General features: G+C 59.4%; 1 protein-coding gene across 1 annotated transcript in view; it reads right to left on the bottom strand.

Moving 5' to 3' along the window:
* Positions 1–1,682: 1,682 nt before the first annotated feature.
* Positions 1,683–20,217, bottom strand: part of LOC144936282 (F-BAR and double SH3 domains protein 2-like) — a 68,683-nt gene continuing 50,148 nt past the window's right edge. The window contains 8 exon segments of the mRNA XM_078863353.1: positions 1,683–5,725; positions 5,883–5,962; positions 9,103–9,163; positions 9,165–9,221; positions 9,408–9,682; positions 12,163–12,370; positions 13,044–13,127; positions 16,619–16,750. Of these exon segments, the coding sequence (XP_078719479.1) occupies positions 5,648–5,725; positions 5,883–5,962; positions 9,103–9,163; positions 9,165–9,221; positions 9,408–9,682; positions 12,163–12,370; positions 13,044–13,127; positions 16,619–16,750 (975 nt within the window). The 3' untranslated portion in view covers positions 1,683–5,647.

The raw sequence follows: 20,217 nt of genomic DNA, 5'->3' as shown, positions 1-20,217 counted from the left end.
GTCTTGACGTTATTGTCTACACGGCTGTACGATTTGAAGTAACGTATAGGCCTTTGGCTTTTGCAGGATCCGGTTTGAGCAGGGAAGTGCCAGGCGCATTCCAGTGGTCATGGACACGTGGCGGGAAATTTGGATGTTCCAGCGAGGTTGGTCGCATTTTTGGCGAGAAAATGTTGGAAATCGAGACAATTTCGCGGGAATGTCTACGGCGATAGGAACATCCTCGGTTGTATTCACGTCTTTCTCCGACGTCACGGTTTGGGAGATACAGAGCGTGACGGATGGATGGACCGACACTTGTGAATTATATATAGAGTATATATATAGATGTGGAGAGACGGGTATGAGGAGGAGACATTGCTTGCTTATTTATTTTGTATGTGCTGTGGGGTCGCGTCTCTTTGTAAGCTGCCAAGGAAACTAAAGCGAAGGTGAGATTTGTTGGAAACTTATTTATTTATTTCCCCCCAACCGCGACGGCTCCTTGTGGGCACGTGGATCAAAATGGACATCCCTATGGACGTGAAGAAGCATTCCCTCCCTGTCAGTGTGGCCGTGGAGAGTCACAGTCGCCGACATGGCAGAACAGGAGAGCACGTGCTTTTGAATCGCACTGTGTGCCACGTGTTTAATGGTTATACAGAGTAATCGATTAGGTACACAGGATCATTTTCGGCCCTTTGTCAACCCACTGCTGGTGGGTTAACAGTTCACTTGGCTGCCAAAGGGAGTGATATTTTAAAATGTACACCAACTTTCTCCCGAAGGGGTTCTTACAAATGTGAATTTTGCAATAATCGATCAACAGTTTTGCTGTAATCGATGCTCCCACCGCTTGCCATGTCATCTCTCTTCATAAACGATTCAAATAATGACGTCAGTCATCCATGTCAAAACAATCATCCAGGCCTTGACCCAGCAATGGATCGATCGCGGCTGACGATATTAGACGTGTACAGGAATTTTATTGCAATTTGGCACAATTGTAACGGGTTTTCTTTATATCATCTTCAGTCATGGTCTATCCACCGCTGGGTGAAGGCCTCCCCAAGCCGTCGCCATCTCTCAGTCTCGCAATGCAAGGGATCCATCAAGCACTCGCACGCGAGCTAATTCCATCGCTCCGTCTCATCGTTGGACCACCTCTCGGACGCGTTTCCCCCGCCGCTTTTTGCTGCCACTCTGTCGTCAGCCTCGACCATCACCCATCACCCATCACCCATCCTCCCTGCTGGCAACGACGCGCCCTGGCCAAGCCCCGTTTACTCTTCGTGACAGTTTCAATGGCGTCATTAACCTGCTGCGTCCGTTCTCCGACCCGTGTTCCCCTTCCCCACCTGGGCTCGCATCAGCACGGAGCAGCCCTTCCGTCAACGCACCACTGCTAGATGAGGGCCGCCCCCTGCTGTACCTGTCGCGGGGGCTGTTTGACCGAACTTCACCACGCTTCGGCGGTGTGGAACGGTGGAAACGGGCAGCATGGGCCGCGGATTTGCTCATCTCTCGGATCACAAGCCTCAGCCAGTGGATGAAATTCCACGTTCCTATGACGAAGGCGAGTCTCTGACTATCACAACCACTGGTGACTTCCCCACGAGGTGCTAGTCATTTGCATCACCCTCGGAGGGATGATGGGCAAATTCCCCATGAACGCGATGCGAGTGGACGCGTGTTCGACGCTGCGAAGAGAAATGTACAATTTATTTGCCTTTTAGCGCAACAACCACAACCGTCACGGAGCTTATTGAATCAGAAATCGAAAGGACGGGACTCGAACCGTTACTCGTCCTCTTGGCTGCTGGGTTAGCTTCAAATTAACGACACCCCCCCCCCCCCACCATCACCATCACCCCACAGGAGCCAGGGAGGAGGAGATGGAGCGCAGGAGCTGTGTGCGAGCACGTGTCACCAGCGGGCAGAGTTCCCGTTATTGATAACGCTTCGGTGTCCTCTCTGCTTGAACCCGCGTGTTGTCTGGTATGATTGTCCGACGTTTCGGTCCACGGCGGTGGGATTGGCAGCTTCTTCAGGAACCGGAGCGAAACGTCGGACACTGATGCCGAAGAACGCGCGAGTACAACGCACAAACGCAGCCGGAGAGCTGCTGGACAGCACAAACACGGAAACGGCGATGAACGTTGACTGCACCGAATGCCCAGTGGCAATGATCGCACACTTTGGGCAGGTCACCACCACCACTCAACATTCGTTCATAACACCACGGCATTACAAGGAACAACATCTCTAACAGGCGACGTTTCAGTTTACGACCGTTTTTTATACAACTCAGGGTCATTGCACGAAACGTCACCTATGATGATGTTTTCTTTAAAGGCCAAGCACAGCGTTAATGAGCGTGTCCATTGTTAACTTGCTGTGTTCACCACTGCCAAGACAAAAGCAGCAGCATCACCAAATGCTTTAACGCACGGATATACAAAGACCCCCCACCCCCCCATAGCCTTAACAGACTGTTGGGACAAGTGCTGTTAGCGAGCACCCATGATGGCCGGGGGGGTGGCCAGCACCACGTCCGGCCGCATTTGTCTCCCTGGTGCTGATGTTCACCTCACCAGGTACTCACTTAAAGACTGAGTCTACCTAGAGGAGACCCAGGACCGGTTCAGATCATCGTCACCGATGTTGGCCACGAACGGGAATTGAACTCGGATCGCCGGGTTCGTAGCGCAGCACGCTAACCACTGCGCCGCCACTCTACACCCAGACACACACAGACACACACACACAGACCACAGACACACACACAGACACATACACCTCGGGTCACTTGCACATCTTAAATTGTCGCTAGGTCGGGAATATTCCCCGCCCGGCACCCGATGAGTGTGGCTAGGAGACGTGCAGCGAAGGCTCAATAGTAGAATGCGGGCCGCCGTTTTGGAAGCGGTACGAGGCGGCATCGTGTGCTCGCGGCGCGTGTGAAACCAAGTCGCGGGTCGGGTTGGGTCCACGGGGTTACGGGGTCGTGGGTTTCCCCCCGCCCCCCACTTCTGCGTCACGCAGTGCGGGTGGACGGACACGCCGATTAACATCGATTAATATCGTCTACGGAGGGCACGATTCGCGCATAGAGTCGGCGGCAACAATCGATTCGCTTCAATCCACGTGGGCGTCTGTGAATCGAGTTCGTTGCAACGGCAGCACAAGTGATGGCACATCGACGACGAGGAGCTGAATCGCAGGGGGTGAAGGAGGGCTGGGGAGGCGCCGAACAGAAAGTCCTCATGGTACCGCGCTCACCACCGCGGCTTCCATCGTCATCGCGCCGCCATGGTCTCTCCACTGCTGGACAAAGGCAATGATACCCACCCGGCTCCGGAAACGCGAGCTGACCTCATCGCTCCGTCTCCACGGGGGGGGGGGGCGTCTTCTTTTGACTGCCACACTCCAGTCGCACGTATTGACCGCTGGCCATCGTCCCACACAATTAACAATATAGACGGCAGCGAAACCGACGTTTCGGACGAGGACCCTTCTCTTCATGGCCCTGAAGAAGGAACGTCACCTACATCGTCTCACTGAAGATTCCCCAGGCCGGAACGTGGCTCGCAGTCGCCACAGAGCGAGGCGCATACTCGACGTGGTGTGCCGGATGCTGGGAAATAGATTCAGGGTTGGCCGACCCCTTTCACCAAACTCGCACGGACCAGCGTGGTGAAGTATGGTAAAACAACCCCGATGATTGACCCGAACGGTGTGGGGAAGCCTCCATCCAGCAGTGGACTAACGCGAACTCGAACTCGTTGTGACTATTGTCCTATTGCTGTACTCCCTGGATTGCAAGACGCTCCAGCGAGGCGCATCCCGGACTTGTGCCGGTGTCAATAGTCACACAAATTTGGCCACGGACAAAGATTCCCCATATAGTCTCTGTCAGGCTGTTGGGGCAAGTGCTGTTAGGGAGCTCCCTTGGAGAGCCTCCAGGGTGGGGGTGGCCAGCACCACACATGCCTGGCAGCCTTTGTCTTCCCAGTGCTGATGTTTTTTTGTTTAACACCGCTCCAGGTAACATTTTTTACACGGAGTCGACCTAGGGGAGTGCCCAGGACCCTTTCGAGATATTCGTAAAAATTAAACCGTGAGGAGGAACACAACCGGTGGTGGCCGGGTTCGTAGGGCGAGTGTGCCAACCACTGCGCCACCGCTCCCCACACCCACACACAAAGACACATACTTAATAGACTTTTGGAGTAAGTGCTGTAAGCGAGCACCGCCACACACGCCCCACGCCCACCGGGTTACACGAGGGACCCCCCAACGTTTTCTTGAAAATCCAGAGACGATGGGGCGAGGTTGCGTCGCACCATGCGGAGAACGCGGCACAAGGCACGGTGAGCGACGTGGTGGGTGTCGCCGCACGGTGCCTGCTCACCACCGTCAACACTCGCTGCGTTTGGCGCAGCCATCTCGATGGTAGCGGTGGTGGTGGCTGAGGTTGTGGTTAGGGTGGGGGAGCGTGCGGTGGGGGGCTGTCGTAGGTGCCATGCGCTACGAACTTGGCAAAACCCGAGTTCGATCCCATTCCTCACGGCCAACACCAGGGATGAATATCTAAACTGGTGCAGGGCCTCCCCCAAGTCGACTCAGCCTTAAATGATTAGCTGGTGCGGTGTGTAAACATCGGCACTGGTGGACAATAAGGCAGCCGGGCGTGGTGCTGGCCACCTACCCCAAAAGCTTTCTGCGTCTCTTCGTCCTCAAAAGGTGTTCGCCAACAGCACATGCCCAGCCAGTTTGTTGAAGCCTATATAGGGGATCTTTGTCTGTTCGTTTGGGGTTGGGGTTACCCATATCCCCCCCCATGGTCCCAACTTCCTTCGGTTATGAATTGAGGTGGGAGGAAGAGGATGTGGAATTAGTAGGGGAGAGAGGATGAAGAGGGAAGCGGGGGGCTTGCTTGGGTGGGGGGGGGGCTTGCTTGGGCGGGGGGGGTAGGGGGGCTGCTCACTGGCGAGCGGCCAAGGCGGCGAGAGCCGAGTTCGAGCCACCACTCAGATCTGCCGTGCCACCTGCTCGCTCTAAATGCCACTTCCCACCGGCCTCAAATGCCACGGCATATTTTTTACGGTGGCAGAGGCTGGCTGGGGAACCGAGGGTCGGGGGGAGGTGGAGGGGGGGCGAGATGGGGGAAGCACAGCTTGGCTTCTGGCGGGGGGGGGGGGGGCTACCCCTGGGTGCCCCCCTCCCCCCCCCCCTTTGGCAGTTGGCAGAATTTTGCGGGTGGAGGGGGGGGGCTAGGTATGAGCCACCGACGCGCCGATAACAGTAATCATATAACAATAATTATTATAATAACAATATATTACACTTGCTATGAGAGCACAGACAACAAAGCCTCAGCGAGAGGGCACGCAGAGGGGCGGACAGCGACTCCGGGCCTCGCGGGCGGCTCTGGCGTCCGACCGGTGGGGAGTTCATCCACACGGCTCTGGGTGTGGGGGTCACCCCCTCCCCAACCCCCCGCACCCCACCGACCCGGGCAACCACAGGAAGATTGGGGGGCGGGGCAGGGGGGCTCTGGGGCCCCCCCAGCGAGACCCCTGCGTGGGACACTTCTCCCGGCCAGCGGGCGAGGGGGGAGAGCAGGGACGATTGACACTTTGACCCCGAAATGGGGTCGGCGAGGTCACACCAGCGTGACCTCTAAGCCTTCGTCCTGCAGGGCGGCGGCCTTCTTTGTTGGGGGCGGGGGAGCTGCCCTCACCTGCGGGACAAAATATGGTCATCAAGGTCACCACGGTCTTCATGGCCATCATCATTGTGGTCAACACCATGTGTGCATCCGTGCATGCGTACGTGTGTGTATACATCTTTGTGCGTGCGTGCGTGCAGGTTCACGCGGAGCGGCAGGTGCGTCGTACCGGCCGCAGCGAGGGTCTCTGTATGGGCGGGAGCCGGAATGCGCCTCCTATGTCTCCGTTGGCACATCCGCTAGATCCAGCTGAGATTCACACAACAAAGACAAAGATCCCCCGCGTAGCTTCAACACCTGCCCACATTTCACATCACCGTTACACACTGGCAATGTGCACACTACAACAATGGGCACACATTTAAGACTGCGTCGACCTAGGGCAGGGCCCAGGACCGGTTCAGATATTCCTCACCGATATTGGTCCCGAGCGGGAATTGAACCCAGATGTCCGAGTTCGTAGCGAGGTTAGATTTGGGGAAACCTCCTCGGAGTGGGGGGGGGGGCGCCCCCTATATGGACAACAACTGAAATGTGTTTTTCCAGTCAATATCCAGAAAATAGCAATTTGCGTGGTCATACAACGCGGAGAACACGGCACAAAGCACGGTGAGCGACGTGGTGAGTGTCGCCGCACGGTGCCTGCTCTCCACCATCAACACTCGCTGCGTTTGGCGCAGCCATCTCGATGGTAGCGGTGGTGGTGGCTGAGGTTGTGGTTAGGGTGGGGGAGCGTGCGGTGGGGCTGTCGTAGGTGCCATGCGCTACGAACTCGGAAAAACCCGAGTTCGATCCCATTCCTCACGGCCAACCCCAGGGATGAATGTCTACGCCGGTGCAGGGCCTCCCCATGATCATCTCCACGTGCGAGGGGGGGGGCGTGGAGGTGATCACCACTGAGTTTTTGATATTTCTTCAAAACTTGAACACGAACACCTCTGCTCGGCTAACCCGAGTAGCTGGGGGGGATGGTGGAGGAGGGAAACCGTGGACTGTAGGGGGGCCGCTCCATGGAGGGGTGTGGGTATGCGGGCGCGGATTCCTTGAGCCTGCTCCTGGCACGGCAGGCATGGAGGTGTTGCGTGCGGACGGGACTCGCGCTCGGAGCACGCAACGTCGGTCGCGTCTTAGACCATCCGAGGAGGGGTGGTGGATTGTGGGTGGGGGGTTGCCCAGTGGACGTGATTAATCAGCAGGCAGCATCTCGTTAATGAGCTTCCAATAGCGCCGGCCTGGCTCCAGCCCCGGCGAGATCTCATTAGAGTTGCACTCAATGACGAAGGCACCAAATAGCAATAACAATAACAACAAACAACAGGAGGGGGAGGAAGAAGGGGAGGGGGGGAACTGGAATCGATAATAAGTTTGAGTCAATTAAAAAATCTCGCGAAGCTGTGGGTGGCGAGGCAACTGCACGATGGGGCGTGTGGACATGGAGAGCCGCCCACACACGCCGGAGTCTGCCGAGTCTGCCCATCTCACGGAATATTGCGCCAGATCCTCCAAGAGTCGGCGTTCGAGCCCCGGGTCACCCCCCTGCATGTACGGCTCTGTAGTTATCCACTGCTGGATGAAGGCCTCCCCATGCTGTATCGCTCGTGGGGGTTGTTTGACTCTACTTCGTCATGCTGGACGGTGCGGGTGGGGGGGTTGTTGAAGCACGTTGTGGACATCACTTGCCACTGATGTTAGCCGTGGCCCAGAATCGAACTGGAGTTCGATGGGGCAAAAGTCGTGTCACAGTCTCCGTTGTTCTCATGAGCAGAGGGAGCGAATCACCTCCAGTCGTGGCTCAGAGCCAGTGGAGAGAAATTCCACATCCCTGTGGCAGACGTGAGGACAGGATGCTACCAAGACCGTTTGTCTCCGCGAGGCCGTCACCCGAACTGGATTGTAAGAGCGAAAGGCGAACGGAGCAGAGGCGCCCAGTAATCGTTGAACTTCAGCCAACGTTGGGCCAACGGTTCCCACCACATGGACGCTAAGTACGATGTGCCAGCAACGTCGGTGGTATAGTGGGTGGGCGCGTTTACCGGGCATCGTCTACCCTGGAGTGACCGTGACATCGACAATCGCCCGACGGGTGTCGCAGGCAGCACGCCGGAAACTTTACGAAACCAATCGCATCGCCAAACAATAAATATATTTAAGTAAAAAAACGCGTACGGTTTCACGTTAAATTTAATCCCAGCGGGAAAACTCGCGTCTGAGCGAGCGCGAAATCGCCGTCCCGTGCTTGGTTCACATTATTCAGCGACGAGCGAAGGTGTTTTTTTATATTTGCTCCGGGGCGATTCGTGGCGTTCGTGACGAAGAACGCGGCTGAAACAAATCTGAACCGGGCGGCGCGCGACTCTCCTCCAGCGCAAGCGCGGGGGGAGAGACGCCCGCTCGTACCGTCTCTCGTGCCAGGCGCGGCGCTCATCGCCACGGCGAGCAACGGGAAATGAAATCCTGACAAATGTCACCGCCTCCGCCCTCTCCCAAGCGACGCTCGCCTCGTGGGCCCCCCCCCCCGCCTCCTTAACCCTCCCACCCTTCCCCTCCTCCCTCCCTCACGCCTCTCCCCCTACCTTTCTCCATTCAACTCCTTGCCTCTCCTCCATCCGAGCCAGCTCTGTAATATCCGCTTCCGTGGGCCGTTGCGCTGCTCTACGAGAGTTGCGCGAGGGGTCTCACGACGAGCCGCCAATAGCGACGTCGGGGAAACGACAAAACGACGTTGCAGGTGACCCCCGCCCCCCCCCCACCCACTCTGCAGGGCCACCGATTAGTCTTCGTTTTCATCCCTTCCAACCCATCGCCATCACTCCCCTCTGTATGCCCATCTCCCTCTCTCCCTCCCCCATCTCTCTCTCATCTCCCTCCCCCATCTCTCTCTCTCCCCCAGTACCCTGTCCTCTCTACACATCTCAGAGGCTGGCACGGGGTGGGGTGGGGGTGGCGGTTCATGAGGAGCGGAGGGGGGGCTCTGCGGGGGCAATGAAAGCGACGATGAGGTGCCCAGAGCGCGGGAGCCTCAAGCCCCACGCACTCGGAGCTGTCGGGGCGGGGTTCGCTAACAACAGCCATCGTCGTCGTCATCGTCGTCGTCAGCTCTGCCTTCGTCACGTACAAACCCACCACCATCATCATCATCACTGTGTTCTTCAAACGTCGGGTCAAAGTCATAGCGTCTCAGTCCACAAAGATGCATTATGACTCGGAGCCAGTTTTGCAAACTCGACATTCATATGACAGAGACCAGTACATCCAGGGAATAAAATGTTTGGATCCGTGGAGACCCCAGATGGCGCATGCGGTGTGCGATTGGCCTGCTGCAAGATCAGCGTGTTGGGTGCACCGCACGATTCATGCGCTGCTGCTGCTGCAGCGGCAGGAGCACTCACCGATGATGGCGGAGGCTGGCCGCGGGGGCCGGGCCGGCCGGGGCACCTCGGGGCTCGGGGGGGCCGCTGTGCGCCAGTGAAACCGGCCTCAACAAGCGGGACAGGCCGGCGGCGGGCGACTACGGGACACGCGCACACACGCACACACGCACACACGCACATGCGCACACACGCACACACAGTGGGCGTCATTGGCAGTTCAACAATTCCCCACTGGTACCCGACCGGTACCCGACCAGTACGACGGCGCTAGTCCCGCAGTCACAGTAAGGGGGTGGGGCGGGGGGGGGGGGGGCAGCACGCACCAGCGGGGACGGCCGGCGCTCCTCGTCGGGGCTCCTGCTGCCCCCGCTGCTGCCCTCGGCGCCGGCGCCGGAGCTCATCTCCTCGACGACGAGCGAGGGGAAGAGGCCGACACGGCCGTTGAGCTCGCCCTTCCAGAAGCCGTCGTCCACGTCGCCCTCCTCCACCTCTTCATCGGCTCCGCCGCGGTGCAGGATGCGGATGATGGCGCCCTCGGGGAAAGAGAGCTCGTCCTCCGTCTGCGCCTCGTAGTCGTACAGCGCCCGTGCCAGCCACACTGCGGGAAGGGGGGTCGCGCGCAGACGGACGGGGGTCACGGCCCGGCGCTAGGGGGTTCAGCCGACGGGGCTGCGGCGGGAAGGGGAAGGGCAGGAACCTGGGAGGGGGAGCGGTGGCGCCGCCGTTGCGCTTGCGCCCGCGAGTTTAGACCGCGTTGACGCGGCAGCTGTGCTCGTCCGTCCGTGCGTAACGTGGGGGTCACGATAACCCAATACGAATTAAACTGTGCCCATGATGACAGGGTCAAAGGGCCGCCACCCTTTGAAGGCGTCAATACTCGCGACGTATTCGACTCGGGGAAAAGATACCGAAGTGTGAAGAAGCGCACACGAACAACGACCGTGGCAGTAGCTGTAAGAAAGCTACGAGGAGGTGGCTGAACGGTGACAGCGAGGGCGACTGGCGTCGAATCGCGGGATCGTCCGTCAGCGCAACAGCTCTGCGTGGAGCAGCGGTGCGGTGAGCACCGCGCCCGCCTGGCTGAGAATAAAAAATAGCCGGCGCGACGGCGGGCTCCACGCGGTGGCATCCACCGGAGCCCGGCGACGGCGTTTTCAGTTTTGACCGAAATTCAAACTCCCAACGCGGTGGGGGGGGGGACAGGCAAGGAGACCTCTTCTGTTTCCCCCCAGCCCCCACTCCTCCCCCCACCCTCCACTCCGCTCTGCACGGCCCCCACCCTCCACCCCTCCATCACCCCCGCACCGGCCCTCCCCCCCCCCCCGCGTCTCTCTGCGTCCGTAAGACTCGGAAAGTCCTCGCAACAAAGCGACGTCGTAAATATTTAAAGAGCGCTAAATACTTCATTGGGTGCAAATCCCCACGCCGCCCAGCACAATGCACGCGGCTCAGCCCGGCGGCGGATTAAACAGCGAGTCGGCAATACACGGAGAGCGCAGCCCCCCACCCCCCAAACCGCCGAGCGGAAGGGAAGGTGGGGGCGACGAGTGGAGCAGCGCCAAGGCGATCGCAGCCGAGGGGCTGTACGCGCACGTGACAATAACAAAGGTCCCCCGTGTAGCCTCGAACAGGCTTTTGGGCCAAGTGCTGCTAGCGAGCGGCTATGACGGCCGGCACGGCACTCCAGGGGGGGAAGTGTGGCCAGCACCACGCCCGGCTGCTTTTGTCTCCCGAGTAGCGGTGATTACGTATTGCTCCAGATACCGATTTGAAGCTGCGTCGGGTAAGCCCAGGACCGGTTCAGATAATTGTCACCGGTGTTGGCCGTGAGCGGGAATTGAATTCGCTGGGTTCGTAGCGCAGCGCGCTGTCCACGACACTACTGTTCCCCACACACACTCATACTCCACACACTCTCCACACACACACACCCTCCACACACACACACCCTCCACACGTACAATCCACACCCTCCACACACACTCACTCTCCACACTCCTACACGTACACGCTCGCACGCACTCTCACACACGCATCAGTGCGCACCACTGCGGAGGGAGTAAGGGCGGGGTGGCGGGGGGGAAGCGGAGAAGCGGAGAAGCGTGGTTCTCTGCGGGGAATGTGCCTCGGCGCTCGGGAGCTGCATTAGCGCAGCGACATCACGCGTCGCCACGTACACGCGCACGCATGCGCACGTAGGTACACGCGCCCCACTTAGTGCGTCAATGCCGTCTCTGGCCGTGGCTGCGATCTCCGCCACGGCTGCCCACAGATCAATAGCCGCCACTGCAGCAGCAGCAGCAGCAGGGCCTGGGCGCTCTCCGTGGTGCTGAGCACAGCCAACTGCTCGCTCCTGCAGTCCCTCTGTATGTATGTTTGTAGAACTTCTCTCCCACAGTACGTAGCCAATCTGTCCCCTCGCCGTCCAGAAATTCCTCCCTCCCCTTGGCTCCCTCTGCCAGCTACCCCTACATCTCCGTGCTCCAGGAGTGTCCACCCTCCCGCTCCAGCCAATGTCTTGCGTGTGCGCATGTCTGCGCGTGTGCGCATGTCTGCGCGTGTGTGTTGTACGCCCGGGGAAGCGGCAGGGTCGCGCTCGGCGAGCTGCGCTACCAACCCCGGCGAGCCGAGTTCGATTCCCGCTCACGGCCGACATCGGTGACGAATATCTCCGAACCTGGTCCCCGGCTTCACGCCTGACGTCCACTTAGCCTTGAAATCAGTACCTGATGCAGTGCGTAGGAGGCATCAGCCCCACTTAGTGCGTCAATGCCGTGTTGGCCTGGACAGGTGCTCGCAAACAGCACCTGCAGTGTGTTCAGGCTATCGAGGGTGGATCGCTGTCTTTCGTCTCGTCGACCTTCAGGAAAGAGTGAAGTTTTATATTTGGCAAGTTCATTTGGTTGAAGCCCGGCGACAAGTCGAGTGACGAGGACGGGTTGGACGGTGAAGAGGGTCCCAGGACGAGTGCAAGCGATCGACCTGGCTCTCTACAACGCTCAGGCTATCGAGGGGCGGGGGGGGCAGTCGGGGTGGAGGGGGTGGGGGGGGGACCGGCGTCTCCGTACGGTCGCTCACCCCCGAGCGAGGCTTCGGTGGGCAGCTCGGGCTCGATGGAGTTGCCCGACGTGTAGGAGATGACGTCCGCCGACGTGCTGCCACGCAGACCGCTGGCCCCGCCGCCACCCCCGAACCCCCCCCCGGGCCCCCCGCCCCCCCCGCCGGGCTCCAGCGGCTGGAGGTATTTCTCCGGCACGTAGCCAACTTTGCCCGCCGCGTTCCGGCCCTGCGCTCACACAGACACCACGCACCCCATATAGAGCACACATAGCACACAGAGCACACCATGCGCACCACACACACACCGCACATAACATCCACAGACAATACACACACCGCACATAGAACACCACACATAGCACACCATACGCACCACACACTGCACATAACATCCACACACACAACACACACACCGCACATAGAACTCCACACACACACCACACATAGAACACCATACGCACCACACACACACTGTACATAACATCCACAGACACACCACACATAGCACACCATACGCACCACACACGCACGGACACAGGACAAAGGGCAATGAGCTCAAGTGTGGTGGTGGCGGTGGCACCTGTGATGATGTGATGTGGGACGGTGTGATGTAAGGATGGGCGCTCATGAGACTTGTAGATCGTGTAACATGTTCAGGAAGTCTCGGTGAACCTCAAGCCTCTTTTTCAGGAGGGTCCTGTCAAGCTTTTGGCAGTCGGGGGGGGGGGGTGGTGGGGGGTGACGCTGCTGCTGCTGCTGCAGTGAAATCCTAGTGGAGTGATTTGCAGGTTGTCAGTTTGGTCAATGCCAGCTACAATGTGTGGGGGATTTGATATTCAGCTCGCACGGATGGCAGAACGTCGGGGCCACGGGACACGTGGATCGTGGGACGTCCTCACCTTGACCCAGTCCTCCATGTCCCCGTCCTCGATGATCTCCAGCATCTCATCCTTGTCAATTGTCAACTCATCCGGCATGTTCGCCTGCACAGACAAAGACAAAAGCACCCCGTGTCGCCTACCTACACGGACGCACACGTACGCGATCGCTACGCACGAAGACAGTCGCCCTGCAGCAACAACGGAGGGCAGGGGAGCGACGCTCACAACAACGAGCGGAGCGCCGGGCGGCTAAAACGCAGCGAGGAGGCACAGTGGGCAGCACAGCCGCTGTTGCATCTGCCGGTCATCTTGGCACCCGGGTCCGTTCCGTGATCTCCTGTCAGCAAGCTTTCGACACTTCAAGTGACCTCAGGGTGCACTTACCCTGGCACACGCGCCGTGGTGAAATCACGGCTACTAAGTGGCGAACGCCCGACGTTACTGCTGCGTGCGTGTGAGCGTGTACGCGTGCGGGGGCTTCTGTTCTTCATCACCGTGGGCTGCGCGCGTGCCACGATGCACGGGGATGCGCATCCCTGTTGCTCATCCCTTCTGACAACCGCCAGCTAATGAGCGACTGGCACACTCCCGCCCAGACACACTCCAGCTCTGACACACTCCTAACCCTGACACACTCCTAACCCTGACACACTCCCGCCCAGACACACTCCTAACCCTGACACACTCCTAACCCTGACACACTCCTAACCCTGACACACTCCCGCCCAGACACACTCCAGCCCTGACACACTCCTAACCCTGACACACTCCCGCCCAGACACACTCCTAACCCTGACACACTCCTAACCCTGACACCCTCCTAACCCTGACACCCTCCTAACCCTGACACCCTCCCACCTCGACAAACAACACACTCATCCACAACGTACGCTCACCATACCCACTCTATGGCCCAACAAACACTGCCAGGCACATACCACCCATAACACCCTCACCCTACACCCACACCACACACACCCCACATACTACACCTGCGCCGTGTATCCTCTCTACCCCCACGCACACCGCACCCATCGTACACCCATCACAAACAACACAGACTGCAACACACGCTGGCACCCACTCACACACACCACGCGCACACACACCACACACACACACCACACACACGCACCACACACACGCACCACACAGACACGCACCACACACACGCACCACACAGACACGCACCACACACACACGCCGCACATAACCCCACCATGTGGCATAAATAACGAGGAGCGGGGCGGCATGGCGCGGCTGCCGCTGGCGCCAGCTCCGGCCTGGCAGTGCAGCTCGCGCTGCCAGACGCCCGGGCCCGTCGGGCGCAGGCCCAGGATTTATTTCCCCACGCAGACACCGCCCTGCCGGGAACAGGCCTCGCTCTCTCTCCCTGCTTCTCTCCCTGCTTCTCTCGCTCTCTATCCCTGCTTCTCTCCCTGCTTATCTCGCTCTCTCTCCCTGCTTCTCTCCCTGCTTCTCTCTCTCCCTGCTTCTCTCTCTCCCTGCTTATCTCGCTCTCTATCCCTGCTTCTCTCCCTGCTTCTCTCGCTCTCTATCCCTGCTTCTCTCTCTCCCTGCTTCTCTCGCTCTCTATCCCTGCTTCTCTCCCTGCTTCTCTCGCTCTCTCTCCCTGCTTCTCTCTCTCCCTGCTTCTCTCGCTCTCTCTCCCTGCTTCTCTCCCTGCTTCTCTCGCTCTCTCTCCCTGCTTCTCTCTCTCCCTGCTTCTCTCGCTCTCTCTCCCTGATTCTCTCCCTGCTTCTCTCGCTCTCTATCCCTGCTTCTCTCTCTCCCTGCTTCTCTCGCTCTCTCTCCCTGCTTCTCTCTCTCCCTGCTTCTCTCGCTCTCTCTCCCTGCTTCTCTCGCTCTCTCTCCCTGCTTCTCTCTCTCCCTGCTTCTCTCGCTCTCTATCCCTGCTTCTCTCCCTGCTTCTCTCCCTGCTTCTCTCCCTGCTTCTCTCGCTCTCTCTCCCTGCTTCTCTCACTCTCTCTCCCTGCTTCTCTCGCCCTGCTTCTCTCGCTCTCTTCCTCTCTCTCGCTCTGGCTCTCTGGCTCCTTCCATCTTTCCCTCTCTGGTTTTCTCTCCCTCTCGCACCCTAATTCTCCAACTCCCTCTCTCTCCCTCCCACTCTCGCTTTCTCCTCTTTAACTCTTTCTCTCTCTCGCCCTGTGCCCTGTCGTGCTCTCTGGCTCTCCTTGTCTTTTTCTCGCCCCGTCTTGGTACATCTGTAGCTTACTTCACACCAGATGTTTCAATCGGGTTGATACAGCACCACTGCTCCTCCATTGTCAACTATCAGAGCTTGCCTTTAACTCTCCCTCCCTCTCCCCGTGTTCCTCTCTCTCATTGTTCTTGCCTCTCTATTTCCCATTGCCACTCCCATTTCTTTCATTCCAGTATATGCTCCTCCAGTCGCACGCACGCACGTACGCACGTACTTACGCACGCACGTCCTGCACACACAAATGCACACGTACGCAAACACATGTGTACACACGAGGACAAATAAACACACGAACACATACAACTCCGCAAATACACACAAAGACAAAGATTCACAGTATAACCTTTAACAGACTGTTGGGCAAGTGCTGTTAGCGAGCGCCTACGAAGGCCGGCACAGCACACACCTTTGTCTCCCCGGTGCTGATGTTTACACACCGCACCAGTTACTCATGAGGACGAGTCGACCTAGGGGAGGCCCCCCTAGGTCGAATCGAACTCGGGTCTCGGCGTCCGTTGCGCAGCGTGCTAGCGCCGCCATGCCAGCGCTCCGTAGCTCGCCAGGCCGGGTGCGGCCACTCGAGCGATGTGCGCCCAGCGGCTGTGGCACCCGGATTTACGACTCGACGCTGCCCGAGCAAGCAGAGGGTTGGCACAGAAATAAATAACACGCACACGGACACACACGCGGACACACACTCGCATACACGCGGACACACACTCGCATACACGCGCGCACACACACGCGACGGTGGCTACGCTGCTGCACGTGGCTGCCTGTAATCGTCCATCGCTGTGGAGGAAGCAGCGAGGGTTGGTGGATCACCGCACAGATGTTGCGAATCTCCCTTGCTGCTGTGGGCGTTGAGGAAGTGCCATACCCTGGGTTGCCAGGAGAAAGCGGTACAACAGAGCGTGGACTCCTCCTGTTCCATCTGCACGTGCGTGTGTGCCCGAGTGCGCGTATGTGTGTGGATGTGTAAGTGCATGCTCGTGTATGTGTGTGTGCGCTCGAGTATGTGTGTGTGCACACGTGTGCATACTTGTGTATATGTGCATGTGTGTATGTGCATAAGTGTGCATGTCTATGTGTGTACATGTCTGTGCGTGTGCGTGTCTGTGCGTGTGCGAGTCTGTGCGTGTGCGAGTCTGTGCGTGTGCGTGTCTATGAGTGTGCGTGTCTATGTGTGTACGTGTCTGTGCGTGTGCGTGTCTGTGCGTGTGCGTGTCTGTGCGTGTCTGTGCGTGTGTGTCTGTGCGTGTCTGTGCGTGTGTGTCTGTGCGTGTGTGTCTGTGCGTGTGCGTGTCTGTGCGTGTGCGTGTCCATGTGTGTTCGTGTCTATGTGTGTGTGCGTGGATGTTTGACGCACCTGATAGGAGTAGAGGACGCGGCACGTCTGTGGGTACTGCCGCCAGGTCCCCGAGGGCGAGGAGCCACTCTCATCCAGAGTGTCCGACTCAAACTCCTCGCCGTCGTAGTATCCTCCCAGCGACAGCTCCTCCTGGTGGGGGAGGGGCAGGGAGCCAGCGGGTATCAGTACCTGGGCACGGTGAAGTATGGACGTTACATATCGATGGAAACCGCGGTCTTGAGACGCTGTAGACGGGGCGAGAGGCAGGGGAGATATTCGGGATTTAGAATTCCCTCCCAATGTCGCTTTTCCCAAGCTCTTGCCCGATTCACGTAATGCGTTACACTCGAATCCATTAGAACTGTGATGAGTGCTGTTTGTTGCGAACCGTTTGTGGTTTTGGCCCTTTGGGTCCTTGTGTTTGGCACCTGTGTTAAAAAAATTGCACATTTACAGACTCAAGAGATGGACACAAGACAAAGATCCCCCCGTATAGCCTTTAACAGACTGATGGGGCAAGTGCTGTTAGCAAGCAGCACCTATGAAGACTGGCACCACGCTCGGCCACCTTTGTCTCCCGAGTGGCGATGTTTACACAGCACACCGGGTACTGAATTTGAGGTCGAGTCGACCTAGGAGAGGCCCAGGACCGGTTCAGATAATCGTCACCGGTGTTGGTGGCCGTTAGCGGGAATCAAACTTGGGTCGCCGGGTTCGTAGCGCAGCTCAATAACCGCTACGCCACCGCTCCCCACACACAGACGCACACAGACACTCCCAGACACACCCAGACGCACACAGACACATAGATGCGCACGCACACCCTTATGCACGCATCACTGCAGGAAGCGTGATTATATTCAGGTCAGCGCACAAACTGCCCGTGCCGAGGGAGTGCGGGAGGGAGGGGAGGAAGGTGGAGGGGAGGGAGGGAGGGAGGGGAGGGAGGGGAGGATCTCCTCGGGGCTGAGCCACCTCGAGCCGTCACGGCGACCAAGCGACGTCACAAACCCCAACTCGCCATCCCCCTCCTCCCACTGCTTCCCTCCCTTCCTGCCTCTTCCTCCACTGCCATCACCTCCACCCTCTCTCCCTCCCGCCTTCCAACCCAGCCAAGCGATCGATGGCTGGAAGACATCACGGCTTACATCAATGATTTACTCTCCCTCCTCCCCCCGCCCCAGGTCCTCCCAGGGCCACCAGGCAGCTGGACGGGCCGAGTGGCCTCCACCGGAGAGAAGCCTGAGCTCAGCTCAGAAAGTTCATCCAGAGAGTACTTTTGTTCCCATATGCAATCCCATTTCCGGGTAATTTCACAGCATTGGGACGTTCGGCAAATACCAGCACCACTGCATTATTATTTATAGCCGTGGAAGTAAACCGGAGAAACGGGAGAATACCGCAGGCACAGCAGGGGGAGAACACACTGAGAGACGCCCTCCCCGTCAGTAATTGGGCATAACCACTGCGCCACCCTTCCGGTATTTCAATTGCACGTAATTTAAATAAGTAATTTCATTACATTTGTAATTGCCATAAAAATTACATGGCTCAAAGTAATTGCTCATTTTGTCTCACAACAACAGCACAACACATGGGCAACACGCGCACACACACTACGCACTACCCACACCGCCGCACATCCGCCCCCCTCCGTGCCCCTACGCACATCTTCCCATCGCTCGGTTTTTCTGTTGACCCCCCCCACCCGCCGAGCCCCCTGCACCCCCCCTGCCCACCCCCTCCCCACAACGTCTGGCAGAGCAGCGGCGGCAGCAGCAGCGCTCGTCAATAATTGAGTGGCCGAGCGCGAGGGCCTGCAGTGCGGCTCCCGTTAATGGGGGAAGCGCGCAGGAAGCGGCTTCGCTCGGCACCATCCTCCCACTTTGTTATCGTCGTCGTCATGATCATCGCAATGCCTGCTTGCCCAGCAAGGCATCACCGAGTCTCGCGACTCGTCCAGCAGGAGGGTCCTGCCAAGTTTTCGCAGTTGGGGGAGGGTGGGGGTGATGATTGTTGTGTATATTTTTTTTAACCATCAGCTGTGATCAATCTACTGCTGGAAGAAGGCATCCCCCAGGCCACGAGCCGATCTTGTTGTCGGCGGTGGACGTCCGCTTGGGCGCCGGCGGTGCCCCCCCGATCGGAAACCAGGGGGGGGGGGCTTTTTTATATATATATATAAAAGCATGGGGAGGCAGGAGTTGGTGGTGCAATGGTTGGCGCACTGCCTTGTGAACTGGCCATCCGAGTTTGATTCCCAACGACGGCAAACATCAGTGGCGAGTGGCATCAGAACCCATCCTGGGTTGCCTGCTTTGTCATATGCCACTGCCACGGCGAGCCACTCCGTGCCACTCCGTGTCACACAGGAAGTTAAGCTGAGCACGAGAAGCCATTTGCTATGCCGCTCACTCGTCCATTAATTAACGTAAGCAGACAGTGGGCGAGAGCCGATGGGAGGGGTGGGGGTAGTGTGTGGGGGTGGCGAGTCAGTGTCACGCGAGTGTGGGGATGGGTGGGATGAGTGGCGGCGCGCTGAAGGGAAGGACAGGCTGCGATTGTGAAGTCGCTGCTAGGGAGGAGGAGGAGGCCTCCGACTGATTCAACGCTCTCGCGGTCCGGGCACACTCTCACCGGGCGCGCTCTCACCGGGCACGCTCTCACCGGGCACACTCTCACCGGGCGCACTCTCGCCGGGCGCGCTCTCGCCGGGCGCGCTCTCGCCGGGCGCGCTCTCGCCGGGCGCGCTCTCGCCGGGCACGCTCTCGCCGGGCACGCTCTCACCGGGCACGCTCTCACCGGGCACACTCTCACCGGGCACGCTCTCGCGGTCCGGGCACACTCTCGCCGGGCACGCTCTCGCCGGGCACGCTCTCACCGGGCACGCTCTGTCCGGGCACGCTCTCACCGGGCACGCTCTCGCCGGGCGCGCTCTCGCCGGGCGCGCTCTCGCCGGGCGCGCTCTCGCCGGGCGCGCTCTCGCCGGGCGCGCTCTCGCCGGGCGCGCTCTCGCCGGGCACGCTCTCGCCGGGCACGCTCTCACCGGGCACGCTCTCACCGGGCACACTCTCACCGGGCACGCTCTCGCGGTCCGGGCACACTCTCGCCGGGCACGCTCTCGCCGGGCACGCTCTCACCGGGCACGCTCTGTCCGGGCACACTCTCGCCGGGCACGCTCTCACCGGGCACGCTCTCGCCGGGCACGCTCTCGCCGGGCACGCTCTCGCCGGGCACACTCTCGCCGGGCACGCTCTCACCGGGCACGCTCTGTCCGGGCACACTCTCGCCGGGCACGCTCTCGCCGGGCACGCTCTCACCGGGCACACTCTCGCCGGGCACGCTCTCGCCGGGCACGCTCTCGCCGGGCACGCTCTCGCCGGGCACGCTCTCGCCGGGCACGCTCTCACCGGGCACGCTCTCCCCGGGCACGCTCTCGCCGGGCACGCTCTCGCCGGGCACGCTCTCGCGGTCCGGGCACGCTCTCGCCGGGCACGCTCTCACAGGGCACACTCTCCCCGGGCACGCTCTCGCCGGGCACGCTCTCGCCGGGCACACTCTCACCGGGCACGCACTCGCCGGGCACGCTCTCACCGGGCGCGCTCTCCCCGGGCACG

The sequence above is a fragment of the Lampetra fluviatilis genome, chromosome 15 (assembly GCF_964198595.1).
Source record: "Lampetra fluviatilis chromosome 15, kcLamFluv1.1, whole genome shotgun sequence".
Classification (NCBI taxonomy): Eukaryota; Metazoa; Chordata; class Hyperoartia; order Petromyzontiformes; family Petromyzontidae; genus Lampetra; species Lampetra fluviatilis.
The sequence above is the reverse complement of the archived record's forward strand: the minus strand, read 5'-3'. Positions and strand labels throughout refer to the sequence as shown.